The 16,757-nt window shown below is 42.4% G+C and overlaps 1 protein-coding gene across 2 annotated transcripts; it reads left to right on the forward strand.

Annotated features, from left to right (window-relative positions):
- The first annotated feature begins 5,151 nt into the window (after positions 1-5,151).
- LOC109786350 (sister chromatid cohesion 1 protein 4) lies at positions 5,152-16,408 on the forward strand. 2 transcript variants are annotated; one of them, XM_020344920.4, is made up of 15 exons: positions 5,152-5,755; positions 8,683-8,941; positions 9,022-9,116; positions 9,199-9,248; positions 9,696-9,745; positions 10,177-11,633; positions 11,714-11,902; positions 11,981-12,412; positions 12,488-12,647; positions 13,244-13,380; positions 13,572-14,698; positions 14,886-14,919; positions 15,199-15,325; positions 15,416-15,545; positions 15,860-16,408. In XM_020344920.4, exons 1-15 carry the CDS (start codon positions 5,632-5,634, stop codon positions 15,956-15,958), a joined length of 4,470 nt encoding a protein of 1,489 aa, XP_020200509.1. In that variant the 5' UTR covers positions 5,152-5,631; the 3' UTR covers positions 15,959-16,408. The 2 variants fall into 2 exon arrangements, with proteins under 2 accessions (XP_020200509.1, XP_020200510.1); XM_020344921.4 differs by having other exon boundaries at positions 5,186-5,755; positions 11,747-11,902.
- Positions 16,409-16,757: the final 349 nt, after the last annotated feature.

Genomic DNA, 16,757 nt, shown 5'->3' on the forward strand with positions numbered 1-16,757 from the left:
CAACAAGGTAGCCCAATCCTTTTGAGGTAAAGGACATGCCAAAATGGTCTCTTATAATAAGCAAAGCGTTCTTGAGGGTACACGGGAATTTCATCTAGTCACTTTCATCATGTTGGTTCGATTCGTGTTCGCTACTTTGATAATTTGATACGTGGGTGGACCGGTGCTTAGGTGTTGTTCTTACTTGAACAAACCTCCTACTTATGATTAACCCCCTCGCAAGCATCCGCAACTACGAGAAAAGTATTAAGAATAAATTCTAACCATATCATTAAACTTTTGGATCCAATCGGTCCCTTACGGAATAGCGCATAAACTAGGGTTTAAGCTTCTGTCACTCTCGCAACCCATCATCTAATTACTACTCCACAATGCATTCCCTTAGGCCCAAATATGGTGAAGTGTCATGTAGTCGATGTTCACACGACACCACTAAGGGAATCACAACATACATACTATCAAAATATCGAACACACATCAAGTTCACATGATTACTTGCAACACGATTTCTTCCATGACCTCAAGAACAAAAGTAACTACTCGCAAACGATAATCATTCTCAAGATCAGAGGGGTATTAAATAGCATATTGGATCTGAACATATAATCTTCCACCAAATAAACCATATAGTAATCAACTACAAGATGTAATCAACACTACTAGTCACCCACAAGCACCAATCTATAGTTCTGGTACCAAGATTGAACACAAGAGATGAACTAGGGTTTGAGAGGAGATGGTGTTGTTGAAGATGTTGATGGAGATTGCCCTCCCCAAGATGGGAGAGTTGTTGGTGATGATGATGACGATGATTTCCCCCTCCGGGAGGGAAGTTCCCCTGGCGGAATCGCTCCGCCCGAGGGCAAAAGTGCTTCTGCACAAGTTCTGCCTCGAGACGGCGGTGCTCCGTCCCGAAAGTCCTCTCCCCATTTTTTCTAGGTCAAAATGACTTATATACCAGAAGATGGGCACCGGAGGTGGGCTGGGCTGAGCACACCCCACCAGGGTGCGCCTAGGGGGCCAGGCGCGCCCTGGTGTCTTGTGCTCACCAGGTGGGCCCCCTCCGGTAGTTATTTACTCTAGTATTTTTTTTATTTATTTCATAAAAATTCCTCGTGAAGTTTCAGCTTATTTGGAGTTGTGCAGAATAGGTGGCCTGACATAGCTTTTCCAGGTCCAGATTTCCAGCTGCCAGAATTCTCCCTCTTTGTGTGAACCTTGCATATTATGAGAGAAAAGGCATTAGAATTACTCCAAAAAGCATTATTATGCATAAAAACATTATAAATAACAGTAGGTAAACATGATGCAAAATAGACGTATCAACGTGCATATGAGTTTCCACTGAATCGCATATTCCAGGATCATAGCAGTTATAGCATGGAATATAAACTCTTAACTATGAATAATGAAAATATAATAATACAATATTATTGCCTCTAGGGCATATTTCCAACAGATACGTCTCCAATATATCTACTTTTCCAAACACTTTTGCTCTTGTTTTGGACTCTAATTTGTATCATTTGAATGAAACTAACCCGGACGGACATTGTTTTCAGCAAAACTACCATGGTGTTGTTTTTTGTGCAGAAATAGAAGTTCTCGGAATCATACGAAACTTGGCAGAGAATTTTTATTGATTAAATAAAAAGTCTGGTGCAAATATCCACTGGAGGGGGCCACTAGCTGCTCACAGGGTAGCAGAGCGCACTTACCCCTAGGCGCGCCCCAATGTCTGGTGGGTCCATAGGTGGCCGTCTGACCTAATTCCACCTCCATAAGTACCGTCTTCCCGAGAAAAAAAAGGAGTTTAATTGCGTTTTATGATACAGAGCCGCCGCCACCTCCCGTTCTTCGTCGGGAGGGCTGATCTGGAGCTCGTCCGGGACTCTGGAGAAGGGTTTTTGTCATCATTGTCATCAGCAACCCTTCTCCATCAACAATTCCATGATGCTGACCACCGGGGGTGAGTAATTCCTTCGTATGCTTGCTGGACGATGGCGGAGATGGATGTGATTTATCATGTAATCGAGTCAATCTGTTAGGGCTTGATCCCTAGTATCCACTATGTTCTGAGATTGAAGTTGCTATGACTTTGCTATGCTTAATGCTTGTGGTTAGGGTCCAAGTGCCATAATTTCGGACCTGAACCCTTTATGTTTTCATCAATATATTTGAGTTCGTGATCCTATCTGCTAACCGTAGACTCCAAGGTGACAATAATTGGGATACTCTCCCGGAATGACATAATTCAAGGAGCTCATGTATTCACCATGTGTTAATGCTTCTATCCGGTGCTTTATTAACAGGAGACCTTAATTACTCTTAGATTTCCTTGAGGACCCCGCTGCCATGGGAGGGTAGGACAATTATAAAAGATGTCATGCAAGTTTTTATTATAAGCATGTATGACTATATACGGAATGCATGCCTACATCGAATTGATGAATTGGAGCTATTGTGTATCGCTCTAGATTGTGACTGTTATATGACGGATGTCATCCATACAAATATCCATCGCTGATCCAATGCCTACGCTTTTCTCCCATTGTGTTTGCTAAATTACTATTATTACTGCTACTGTTCCAGTCACTGCAAAACTTCTACTGTTACTATTGGTACTGTTACCGCTACTATAAAAACCTACTCCCTCCTTCCATATATATAGGGCCTAATACATTTTTTGAGGTTGTCGCTGACTATTGAGAAGATTAATAATATTTAAGATGTATAATGTGAAAATTATATCATTAGAAGCTCCTTTCATGTACGAGTTTGATGATGTACTTTGTGTAACTTGCATGTCATATATTATTACTCTAACATGTGGTCAAAGTTAGCCTCGAAAAATGCATTAGGCCCTATATACATGGAAGGAGGGAGTATCAAACTACCGGACTACTAAACACTTTGCTGCAGATAAATATTTTTCTAGGTCTGGTTGAATTGACAACTCAATTGCTAAGACATATAAATATTCTTTGGCTCCCTTTGCGTCGAATCAATAATTTTTGGGTGAAATACTACCCTTAAAGACTGTTGTGATTCCCTATACTTGTGGGTCTTCATGAGGGCCTGATGAGAATACGGTGAGCCATTTGTGGCGCTTCGAGAGCATTGTGCCTCCACACCGCTCTAACGGAGGTTAACGGCCGCAAGGGTGTGAACTTCGGGATACATCATTGTTTCTACGTGCCTCGGTTATCTCTTACCTGAGTTCTTTACTTATGCACTTACTTTGTGATAGCCATCATACTTCAAGTTATATATCTTGCTATCACATACTTGATTATCTTGTTTAATTAGCATAATTTGTTGGTGCACATAATTGAGCCAGCTTGTTTAGGTTTTGTGCTTGTCGTAACGTTAGTTTTATTTCACATTTATTCAAGCCTAAACCGAAATGCCTACTCACCCCCTCTAGGTGACATTCACGTCCTTTCAACGTGCCTCTGTCCTAGATAGCCCGGCGGGAAACCGATCGACCATGAACTCGCCACAGATGCTAGCCCGAATGGTCTGATGTGCAAACTGAGCGATCCTGGACTTGTCGTGGATGCTAGCCCGAACAGTCCGGCACCAAACTGAGCGACCTTGGACCTGAGCTTGGACGGTCCAATGGGAGCTCAGTTCGTGCTGGCCCATCTTGCACGTTCGGGACGTTCCGGGTTGTCGAGAGCAACACTTTAAAAGGGAGAACAACTAGGATTTTTGGCATTTCGTCTTTGAAATTTCTAGTGAAGAGAAAGGCTATGTGGTGTAGAGGTGTTTCGAGGAAGGACTAAATCAACTAAATCCCCTATTAAATAGCGCGGGATTCCTAAGCTCAAGAAAAGCAAATAAACACTATAAAATAACATGCGTTAAAAGACGCTTGAGTTTTCTTCCACTTTTTTGACGTTCACGACAACCTTCACAAACTGATACTAAGATCTGCTCATCATTTTAGTGGGCTCATTAGTCCATTTGTATGTCAACATTAATACCAAATCTTTCACGGGTCATGCGTCTAACGTCCAGGCCAAATCTACAAGGTACCGCAAAGTATACGGTTATACATGCCCTTGGTGCCCTGTTGACTTGCTACCAATGCCAAGTGCTCCCCTTCGTTTCTTCTTACTATGCGTATAAAGTTTGTTTGAATCAAAACTATGTAAAGTTCCATCAATTTCATCTTAGAAAATATTGACATTTGCATTGAAAAAGTTATATAGCATAAAAATTAATTTCATGATGCATCTAAATGATATTTTTCTTATATAGTTGATCAATTTTTTTTGACTTCTGACAAAATTTTATATGCAAACTACAGAGAAACAGAGGGGGTGGTAAAAAGACACAACACATGCTCCAAACCCCACTGGCACACTTATCTCGGACCCGTAACGGCCGACAAGGCGTCAATGCTCGCTCGCCTCGATTCACCAAGGCACTCCGCTAGGCACGCGGACGCAAGGTTAGACCGAGAAAGGCGAGCGATGCATTTAAGAAGCGGGGCGAGAAACCTTTTCTCCGGAGCAAGACATTTTTTCGCCATCGCAAACGTCATTAAGATGAGTGAAAATCACTCGTCTTAATTACTTGCACTTCTAGAAGTATATCTGGCCTCTGGGCAGGAAATTAATCCAAGCATTTGTTCAAAATTCACTTGCCCCGTCTCAATTACTTCACCTTGGGATTTCTGGCCTCCTGGCCGAAAACTGATCCGAACATTCCTGCAAGATTCACGCCTTTGTCTTGACCACTAGCATTTCCATATCCGGCCTCTGTGCCGGGCCGGAGGGACTACGTGGCTGGCACGAACCAGTTAGCCGAAAACAGGCGCCTGAACCGGCCTGAAGCAGTAGTAGCTTCCATTGCACGGCGCGAGACGTGCGTGCCGCTGTCCCGATACGACACGACCCCCCCCACGACACGGTCGCACGGACGCGATACCCCGCGTCGCCGGATCCGACGGCGGCCACACGACCGCACGATATTCTCTCGCGGTTTTCTCGCCCTGGCAACCGCACATTTATTACCAACTCGCCTGTTTTACACTACGCCCCCTAGACTATCCCGCAACGAACAGAAACACCCCCGATACAGGCAGCGCGAGAGCCCAAATGTAATTTATAAACTCATCGGGGGTGCGGCGGCGAAGCGTGTAGCACTTTTGCTTCGTCGAGCTCTCTCTCCCCTCACACAGCAGGTCGCTCGCCCACACACTGTCAAGTTCAACTCCCCGCTCCGCTCCCCCAAAGATTCCAAATTTTCCCAAATCGCTCGCCTCAATCGCCCGCGCCCCCGCCGAATCCCCAGATCCCCACCTCCTCCCGCGCGCCCCGGCCCCCAGCCCCGCCCAATTCTAGGGTTCCCCACCCGTACGCCACCAGATTAGGGTTTCCATCTCGCATTTCGCCCTCCCGGAGCTTCCCCTTCCGGGCGATTGGAGCCGGAGACGAGCGTCTGGCCGCGGCGAGCTGCGGGTTCCCTCTGCCTAGGGCCTGGATTTCCGGCGGCGGGGGGGATGTCGTGAAGGCGGGAGCTTGCTTGCTCTTCCCTGTCCGTCGGGGAGCTGAGGTGAGCTGAGCTCAGGTTAGGGTTTCGTGCTCCGCTCCGTCTGAGTGCCGCGGAGGGGAGCCGGAGATGTTCTACTCGCAGTTCATCTTGGCCAAGAAGGGCCCCCTCGGGACCATATGGATCGCCGCGCACTTGGAGCGGAAGCTGCGCAAGAACCAGGTCACGGACACGGACATCGGCGTCTCCGTAGGTGGGTGGTTTCCGCTGCCTCACAAGCTCTTTCGGATCTGCCATGCAGAGTGGCAGAGAAATATGCTCTTTTGCTAACGCTCATTTCATTGCTGCTGTATCTGTCAACACTTAAAATTTGCCATATTTGGCGCGTTTATGGCGTTGATGTATGCTTATTGCCTAGTTATTGCTTAGTTATTGCTAGTGGATTAGTAAATATGTTACCTTTTTGCCGGCTGCTAGCCTAACCAGCTCCCAGTCGTCGCCAGCGGATGTGTGATTAGTTGCTGAGCATGCCAACAAGCAGTTTTTTTTTGTATATGCTCGACTGCTGGATTACTGGTATTGCACTACATGGTATTTATCTCCTTGCTACTGTCTGAGTAGTACGTAGAAGTTTTCTACCCATTTGAGTTGTTTGTTAAGTAATGTTAACGGTTCAGGTGCATTTCTATATAGTCTCGTCGATGGGATCTTGAAAAGAGCCATGCTTTTAGAGCTTTCCTATTGTGGTTCATTGCTTTCTAGGGGTGAAAGGAAATGTCACCTTGATCCTCACTAGTCGCTAGGTCACCAAGAGTTACAAAGATCTAAGATTTTTGTATTTACAGCTACTGGTGGACTTTTAAAGTCTTATCATAATGGTTAGGTAAAGCTTATAGTCCGAGAATGTTAGCAGCTTCCTGAGGCCTCGTGTCTCATGTGTACTTGTCTACCGGCTATGGTCTAAGGATAATAGTTCACCTTTCTAGGCACCTCATGCCTCATGTGTACTGTCTACGGTCTATGGTCTAACGATAATAGTTCACCTTTGTAGGCAGACTACTGCTTGACTAGTTGTTGTGTTTTGTCGTATCTGTTTTGGGGAAGTGTATTTATGCATTTTACATACGATGAGTAGTGATATTACAAAACTCACACGTGCTGACCATGATTGGAAACATACACATGAGAGTTTTCTTCAGCGTATGCTGTTTCAAATTTAACCTCCTGAATGGCTATTTGTTTTATTTTCTCGATACAGTTAATTTGATTTTCTTAGTTGTACACGTACTAAAATGAAGCATAAAGCGAGAGGGAAGACTTCCAGTAAATGTGCGCTTTAGCTACTGTTGCACTTTGGAATTATTTTCTGTTTACGATCCTGTAGAGAATAAATGGTGTACAAATAATAATCTAAAATAAAAGGCAACGCAAGGAGATTATGTTCAATATCCGGACAGAGTACACGAAGAACTCTGCCTATGTTGTCTCAACATAGCCGGTCCCAAGCCCGGGTAAAGGAGGAGGGTTGTGATAGGCTTGGCGAGCCAATGTTAAAACTCAGCCACTCTTATGGAGGTGAAACCCAAAAGTTGTTGTTGTTGTTGTTGTATCCAGACAGAGTACTCGAAGACAATGCTTTGGAAATAAAGCCAACAAATAGAAAGTTAAGGAACTGAATATCATGTGTATTGCTATGCCTATTGAGTTATTGCTTGAAAGCCGAAGAGCTTTTTAACTCTCAAGTAATCTTTGAGTGTATTGGAGGTAGTAATCCACAACCCTATTATCTTTGGAGGTTTGAGTAATGATTGAGTACATTTACTTTCTTTCTTCATAAGCAATGCTGTCTTGCTAAATGTAAAGGTGATGCTTCCATTTAAAGTAAAAATACCCTCACTTCTTCATGTAGACAATGATAATACTGAAATGCTCCAAAGCGTAACCAACTAATCCGTCTCACTATCCATTTGAAGTATAAAATTTAACACATGATGCTCCATATTATGAGGAACCATGTACTTGAAAGAATTAGGCAGTGATGATGTGTAAGTGTAGCACTTCTTGGCGAGAAACCTTGGATTGAGACAAATAGGATTTGGAGTTGACCCAAGAAAACTTCATCTAGTTTTGCGTTGTGCAGCAAACCTGAGATACATATATATTTATTTTCCTGTTACTTTCAGGTACTGTCATGCTAGGTTTATAATGATTTTAGGCAGCTAAGACTACTAGAAATTTTATTCCAATTTCCGTATAACATATGTTATTGTGTTGTCACATGCATATCATGATTACATGTTTTACCAAGGGACGTTGAGCCGTAGAATTTCTAACAAAAAATCACGTGTACTTCTATTATTTCTTAACCTAGAAAATTTTCTAGAGAATTGGTGCTTTCTGGTTCTTAGCATGCACATGCATTTTTGTGCCCAGAAGTATTGCTAGTTATTATTATGGAATTCCCTGTTAACGATTATCATTCTGTCAAACAAAAATGGTAGGTGTAATTTTCTCTTAATGAAAAAAAGAACCTATGTGTGGATAGTTTATCTTTTTGTTGACAGAAGTAGTCTTCTATGTCACGAGTCAAGCGGTGGAGTGTCAGGTAGGACGCTTTTGGTCTCATGCAGATGCTACTTTTCTGGCATTCTTTGCTGTAGGCTCTTATCATTTTGACCGAGCCATTGTGCTCCATAAACTGCGTTCTTGACGCATGTAATCATACTTATTGATGAAGAGATGGGCACAGATAATCAGAAATCACGGGTACACCATCACTGAGCAAGAGCATCAGCTTAGAAAGTTGCTCGGTGAGAAGATTTATCTCGAGTTTCCAGTATGTGGAAGCAATGATCTCTCACATGGCATTAATATTTCTAGTTAATCAGCAGTTTGGTGGGTAATCAGAGGAAGATTTTATAAACACAAACTCACAAAGTAAAAAAAATCAGCACTTTATGACTGGCACATACTTATTCTGAAGGAACTAGAGAACGTTGTTATTTTGTTACTGTATTATGAGTCAGTTGGACAGGGCAACTCACCACCCATCTCTGAAACAATCTCTATGGCAATTGATATGCTTTTGGATAGAAATGCTTTGTTGTCCTGATATTTCTCATTTCTATGTGCCATGTTCTCTTTTTTTTGGCTGAGTGCTAATTATCAATATTCCTGCAGATTCAATTATATTCCCTGAGGTTCCAATTGCACTGCGGTTATCCAGCCATCTTATGGTAGGCGTGGTCAGAATCTATTCTCGGAAGGTCAACTACCTATTTCATGATTGCAGTGAGGCTTTGCTCAAGATAAAACAAGCATTTAGGTCTGCTGCTGTTGATCTCCCCCCTGAAGAATCAACTGCTCCTTATCATTCTATAACACTCCCTGAGACATTCCATCTTGATGATTTTGAGTTACCGGAGGCTGAATTTCAGGGGTAAGGTCATGACACTTGGTGTGATAGGTTTGTTTAAAATATGCTCTTCAGTTGTCTAAAGACTTTCCACCATGCTCCAGGGACATCGATCATCATGTAAGCTCAAAAGAACAGATTACCCTGCAAGACAACCCAGAGAGAACAGGATATTCAACATCTGAATTTGGTTTAGATGGTTGGTCCTTTCTGTGTTCACATCTTCTACTTTTCAATTATGAACTTATCTGTTAATGATTTAAGCATATCTAAATGTGCAGAAAGATTTGGTGATGGCAGTTCTTCACATATGGGTTTTGATTTGGAGGAGGTAATCTCAACTTAATTAACCTTTTTCCATGTGTCTGCTGCAAACATTTGTGGTGTACATTGTGCATTATATTTTGTATGCTGTTAAGGCTTAAGATTTTTATAGGATCATTTGGAGGATGACATTGGACAATTGATCAATGGTTCTGAGTGTGCCATGCATTGATTTGTTCTTGAAATTATGAAATTATCCGCACTTGTCTTCCATCCGTTGGATTATTTTGGGTTCCTTACATAATAAACGTGCTAATTCATTGAAAATAAGGTCATTTATAATGGGTTATTTTTGGTTCCTTACATAATAAATGTGCCAATTCATTGAAATTAAGGTCGTTTATGTAAGTCAAAGATTGAAGAAAGCCCTGTAACTCTATTCGTTCTGTCTTCTTTACATCATGTGACTTACTTAATTAAACTCTCTTCAAATGCTGACCTTTTTTCCCCTCAGGAATTATTGCTGGCGAAGGATCATCCAATTGAACTTGAATCTGGTGATGGGTAAAGTCACATTTTTTCTCTTTTGAACACTTATCTCATTGGCTTTTCTTGGAATCTGTTATATTGCCTGGTTGCATGACCTGTACTTGGGCTCTCATTCAAGTGGTTCACTTTTGTAGTTTCCAAGAAATGATTTTACGTTTCTCCAGGCTGTTTACTTTGATTTTAGTGCCAAACTTTATATTTTAAACCTACTATAAGAAGATCAGTTACTAGCCTCTGCTGGCAGATATCTAGATGTCCTTCCATATATGTTAGTAACTGTTTGTATGCTGAGTTGCAGTTTTCATTGATTTGTCATGCATACTGTGAAAACATTTTTCACTACTTAGTTGCTTAGGCATTTTTGAAGTAGCAATGCCTTGCATCTTACCTTTTGGCTCATATTTTGCTACAGTGACATTCCTTGACTTCTTTTCGTTTCTCTCCAGTATCATCGTTCAAGGTCAATCATCACTTCATCCTACTGATATGGATGTTGACGATACCCCAAGTAAAGATGAAGAGGCTGAAGCATACAACAAAATGGATGATGAACCTTCTAGTTCCAGCAAGCAAAATCAATCGAATGCAGATGATTTAAGGAACAATATTCCTAATTGGACTGGTTACAATTTGCGTACCCCTGATTTGAATGATATGCTTTTCCACAATGAAGATGATGCAGGGCCATCTTCTTCATACTATCATCCTAGTCCCTTCCCTTGTGATGATCCTGCATCTCCTGCATCTCCTGAGTATGTAAGCGCTCAAGCCCCGGCTACACCTGGCTTAATGGAAGAAACAGTTCCTTCCAGAGTGCATGAAAGTCCTGTTCTGAGTCCGCAAAGGAAAGCTTCACCATCAAGCAACGAGGAAGCTGCAAAGGTTGACAATTTTGCTGCTCCGCCCTCAGATTTTCTCCATTCAGCTGCAGCAAATGCTAATGATGCTGTTGGTGCTGGGATGGCTGAATTTGGATTGGCTAAGCCTGTGCAAGTTGAGTCTTCTGGTGCCGTACAGGAGAATCTTGCCGCTCCATCCTCAGATATTCTTCATTCAGCTACAGCTAATGCTAATGATGCTGTTGGTGCTGAGATGGCTGAGTTTAGCTTGGTTAAGCCTGTGCAAGTTGAGTCTTCCGGTGCAGCACAGGAGAACCTTGCCGCTCCATCCTCAGATTTGCTCCATTCAGCTGCAGCAAATGCTAATGATGCTGCTAGTGCTGAGATTGCTGAATTTGGATTGGCTAAGCCTGTGCAAGTTGAGTCTTCTGGTGCTGTAGCTCCACCCTCGGATTTTCTCCATTCAGCTGCAGTAAATGCTAATGACACTGTTGGTGCTGAGATGTCTGAATATAGATTGACTAATCCTGTGCAAGTTGAGTCTTCTGGTGCTGTACCGGAGAATTTTGCTGCTCCACCCTCAGATTTTTTCCATCCAGCTGCAGCACATGCTAATGATACTGTTGGTCCTGAGATGGCTGAATTTAGATTGGCCAATCCTGTGCAAGTTGAGTCTTCTGGTGCTGTACAGCATAATTTTGCTGTTCCACCCTCAGATTTTCTCCATCAAGGTGCAGCACATGCTAATGACGCTGTTGATTCTGAGATGGCTGAATTTAGATTGTCTGAGCCTGTGCAAGTTGAGTCTTCTCGTGCTATACGGGAGATGGATTTTCTGAGGCAACACTCTGCAACTGCGGATATGCCACCAGAACCACAAACATCAAACCTGGTGGTAAATACTGAGGATATAGCTGTATCAGGTCAAACACTGCCTTTTAAAGCAACCATGGGAAGTGTGCCATTTGTTCAGAATACTTCGGAGCCGCGCGCTAATGGTTCTACCGAGACATACGTGACAGGGAATCCAACACATTTTAATGAGGGGTCAGTAAACATGCAAGGTAAAGTTGACTTTATTGTTTTTCTTTTCGAAGTGTCAGAATTCTTCTGGCCATCTGATATTTTACTATGTTTTTGGCAGGGTATAATTTTCTTACTTCTAATGTATCTGTAGAGCCATACCCTAGTGGTTCTACCGAGCCATGGGTGACAGGGCAACAACAACAAAGCTTCTTGTCCCAAGCAAGTTGGGGTAGGCCTAGTGGTCCTACCGAGCCACACGTGACAGGGCATCCAACACATTTTAATGAGGGATCAGGAAATGTGCAAGGTAGAGTTGACTTTATTGTATTTTTTTCAAAGTCAGAATTTTGTGGCCATCTGATCTTTTAATATGTTTTTTTGGCAGGGTATAATCTGCATGCTCCTAATGTGTTTCTCGGACATAACTTACAAGAAATGCCACCAGGAATGACACACAGTAATATATCAACTGCAGCTTTCCAACAGAACACTGGAACAATACCGCAATACATGTCATATAATGATAGACCAAATGACATGTTCACCTCAAATTTCCCAGAACGCGAGAGAATGCTCTCAGCTCCATATATTGGATTCCACCAGACAAATGACTTGGGGCAGTTAACTGCAGAGAAAGGAATCACTGAATCTGATGGAAGTAACAAAATAGGTAGCCTTAGTAGCAGAAAGCGTCACTTGGAGGATAGCATGCCAGCTCCAGAGAGTAGGACTACTGAAAATTTGTCCAGCAGACCACATGGTCAAAGAACCACTGATGCTATTCCTAACGATGATGATATACTGGCATCCATTTTAGGTATGGATAATTTAATCCTCAGAATTTTTGTTGCATCATCTTCCTGTGTTGTCTAATTACATCTTTTTGTATTAGTTGGTAGAACCCCTGGATTGGTGCTTGATTCAACACCATTACCACCTAATGCATCAACTTCAAAACGCCAAAGGTTGACACCGAAGACCGCATTGACACCCAAGACCAGGACACCCAAGAGAAGAGTGAAAATGGATGATGCCATGGTTATACATGCTGAGTACGTATATGCTTCATTGCCTGCATCTAATGAACTTGTGTGTGGAAACTGTGTGACTATCCTTTCAAAACGTATTGTTGTGTCCTTTTGTTACCGTCACTTGCTTCCTGGTCCAAATTAATATGATGATCTTTCCTTGGATCCTTAAATTAATTCATGTCTTAATCAGCTGCAGTAGAAACAAAGACCATTGCTAGTAAAACATTCATCATTCCCCTCAGTGCGATATACCTGTTAATTCTTGTACCTCTTACCATTTCAAGAAATTATTTGTACAATTTTTGTTTCTTTCTTCTAAAGAAAACATGCTGCACTTTTCTTTAAGGTTTTCTTATTATAACATTCTTGTCATTGGGCATGTAGTGGAGAAATTGTGGCATGCTTTTGAGATTGCAGGTCCTGTAAGAAATGTTCTTGCCAAGCTATTGCACCTTCACAAGTGTGCTATTGCTACCTTTCTTTATCAGACTGTCATTCTTCAGCATACAATTCCACTGTAATATGCACATAGAATATACAATCACTGAATAGTACAGATCATTTCGTCCAAGTAATGTTCTACTGTTAGCTTACTTATTGACTCTTCCCTTCTCCAGTATTATACGGCAGCAGTTGATTAGTACTGAGGATATAAGGCGCATCCGTAGAAAGGCTCCATGCACCCGTACTGAAATATGGATGATCGAGAAAGGTTCACTTGAAGATGATATATTCCGCGAGCCTATATTTTCCTGTAAGTTCTCTAAATTGTTTCGATTTTCTGTATCCTCTTTCGTGCCCCAGAGGAAGCAAATTAAGCAGAAGTTAATTGGTCCATTACTCTTGCCATCTTAATATTATTCTATAGTATTTAGTGGTTGTGTGTAACTGGTGTTAATTCCATGTTTCCACTCTTTACTCATGGATGTTTTGCTTCCCAATTAGGTATGCACAAGGACCTGAACAGTTTACACTATCGAACCTATGAGTCTGTTTCTCAATTCACCGTACATAACAGGGAGCCGCAACGACAAGTAGACATGTCTGAAACTAACCCAGCAGATAACAGGAATGCTGGCATCTCTGGTGCAGAGGAAAGTGCAGCTCTTGATCACCAACCTCACATGGTGCTACCAGATACCAACAATGTTGACATCTCTGGTGCAAAGGACAGTGCAGCTCTTCATCACCAACTGAATATGGGACTACCAGACGGAGCTCACAACGTTGGCATCTCTGGTGCAAATGACACTGCAGCTCTTGATCACCAACTAAATATGGGACTACCAGATGGAGCTCACAACGTTGGTATCTCTGGTGCAAATGACAGTGCAGCTCTTGATCTGGGACTACCAGATGGAGCTCACAACGCTGGCATCTCTGGTGCAAATGACAGTGCAGCTCTTGATCACCAACTTCATATGGGACCACCAGATGGTGCTCAATTAGATGCTACACTACAAGAAGCAACTGATACAGTTGACGGTACAGCTGCATTTGGTTTGCAAATGCCATCTGATGAACGTGATAACAACATTGAAAAAGTAACTGAGTTTGGTGACGGGAAAGAAATCCCACTTGTTGACGAAACAAATGCTGCTGCAAACATTACTGCTCATGTTGATACACTGGATAAGGATTGCCATCAAGATGCTTCGGCAGATATGCAGAGGAATACAAATGCTGATACGCCTCTCTTTGTGCAAGATGACATAACCCATGATTCTGCTACTATAACAGATGCTCCTGATGTTGCTTTGCATAGTTCTGGCCCAGCTTGTGCACAAGCAGTGGATGGCCGGGAAGGGGAATTGAGTGACATTGTTCGCAATGATATTAATACTTTTGAGGATAGGGAGATGCCCACTTCTGAGATTACTGGACTGGAATTCACCGAACATGCCCCTGGTTTTCCTCAACCAACAGAGGATGATAATGCTGCGTCGGCCATGGGAGAAAATTCTGGCTTGCAAGGAAACAATGCAGGATCCTTCATGGACATGGACAACACGGGGCATGACTTCACGGACATGGACAACACTGGGCATGACTTTGCACTGAAGGAATGCAGTGTAAGTCCACCTAGAAGTTTGTACTATTATTATACACACTCACGGAATGCTTTGTTTCTATAACTGCTAAATGATGCTTGTATTCTACTGGCTGCTTCTGGCACATCTTGCAATGCAACTACATACACTGTTTTATTTTCATTGTCATTAAAGCCAGATGATAATTGGTATTTGGTTTAAATTACAGGATTTTGGAAGCGCAATTCACGGTGTCGACACAGGTAATTCTTCTGTCCAGATAAGAACCATGAATTTGTACCCTAGCATGGTGTGGATTCATTATGGCTGTATCAGAAAAAGCATGTCCCATGTATCTTCATGACACCTTTTTTCCTGTGTCACCGGATTCACAAATGTTGCGGACGTGGATGCCCAAATCCATTTTGTTAACTAGTATTATAGTACATGAAGTTCTTCCCAATCATGTGCTTACTATGTCGGTCTTGCGCTGCGAAAGATTTATTAAGCTTTTAACATAGTTCTACTGTATATCGTTTCAGATTTTCTACCCTATGATGATGATGGGGACTTTGATGAGGCAATTGATCTTGATGATGACGACGATGAGCCAAATCCTGACGAATTCCAGTCTCATGATGCACTTAGTGGCTGGTCGTCTCGTACCAAGTATGATGGACTTGATTTTAATTCCTTCAGACTTGTGTTCAGACCCTTCCCAGTTTTTTTCACCATGTGTTGCTATTTATCCGTATGCAGGGGTGTTGCAAGATATCTCAAGACTCTGTTTGATGAAGAGTCTGGTCGGGGGAGAAAGAATGTTGTCATTGATCATCTGGTACATGGAAAGTCTCGGAAAGAAGCCTCAAGGATGTTCTTTGAGACCTTGGTACGTCATCAATTTTGCTTCATGGTCTTTGTACCTTATTTTGCTTGATGCTAGTGCATTTCTACCCATTGTAGAAAAAGGTGTGCAGGCAAGTAGGCCGCATTTTATAGTTACATCTTCATTTAACATAGCATTTTACATTCAACATATTCCATGAAGATGGTGCTGTCTTTGAATAGTCTCGGTCTGCAACATCTTTCGGATTAGATCCGCAACGCTCTTGTGACGAGTCTGGTTGTTTGAACCCCGCGCCGCATGGGATTGTACCACCCATCACAGTCCATCAGTACTTACGTGCTCTGCTCCATTGACAGGTCCTGTCGACGAAGGACTACATTCAAGTGGACCAACCAATTCCCTTTGGTTTAATAAACGTGAAGCCAGTGTCCAAGCTCCTGAAGACAGATTTCTAGACCAAGACCGCCCTAGCAAAAGTGGCATGATATACAATACATCTTACAATATCTGTCACAGCACCATCAACAACATACAGATTGTCTTCATCTTCGTTATCGTCGTGACTCCCCTGGATTTTCGTTGTTTGTTGTTAAATTTATCTCCCTCCGTAGTAGTATCGTGCCCCCCCGCACTAATCTGTGCCTAGCAGAGCTGAGCCGAGCTGAAGTAGTAGGGCTGTGTTGTTGTGCTCCATCCATGTCAGTGTACATATGATTAGCCCGTGTAAAGCTAAGTTTTATATGCCGTGTAATGTGGTAGTGTCGTTGGCTCAGAGGAAGTTATTGACTGCCTGTTGTTTTTCCTTGAACAGTCCTTGGGAACTGTATGCATCTGGATCTGTTGGACTGCTTGTATTTGGAAGTTTTCCTCATGTTTCAGTACTGAATTTTACTGTCTTGATAGAACTTGGCAAGAAGTTTCTCTGTTTGGTCTCTCTGCCCGTTTGTTCTCTGAATGAAGATAACATCTTTTTTGTCCTCTGGTTGACTCTGAATTATAACATGAACATGATGATAATGTATTATTGATCCATGAATGAATAAGGGCATGGCCAATGCATAGCCCAGAGAAGAGGAAACTATGGCCCGGCGCATAAAGTTGAAGTGAAAGTGAAGAGTTGGGATGTATATGTAGTGAGAGTCGTTTTCTATTCTTTGATGAGCACCACTAGTAGTAGCTTGCATTGGAGAAAAATCAATATAGATGCCTCAAACTACTTTTTATCATAAGGTATCTGTATCCATATACTACCTT

This window comes from Aegilops tauschii, chromosome 3, assembly GCF_002575655.3.
Source record: "Aegilops tauschii subsp. strangulata cultivar AL8/78 chromosome 3, Aet v6.0, whole genome shotgun sequence".
NCBI classification, from domain to species: domain Eukaryota; kingdom Viridiplantae; phylum Streptophyta; class Magnoliopsida; order Poales; family Poaceae; genus Aegilops; species Aegilops tauschii.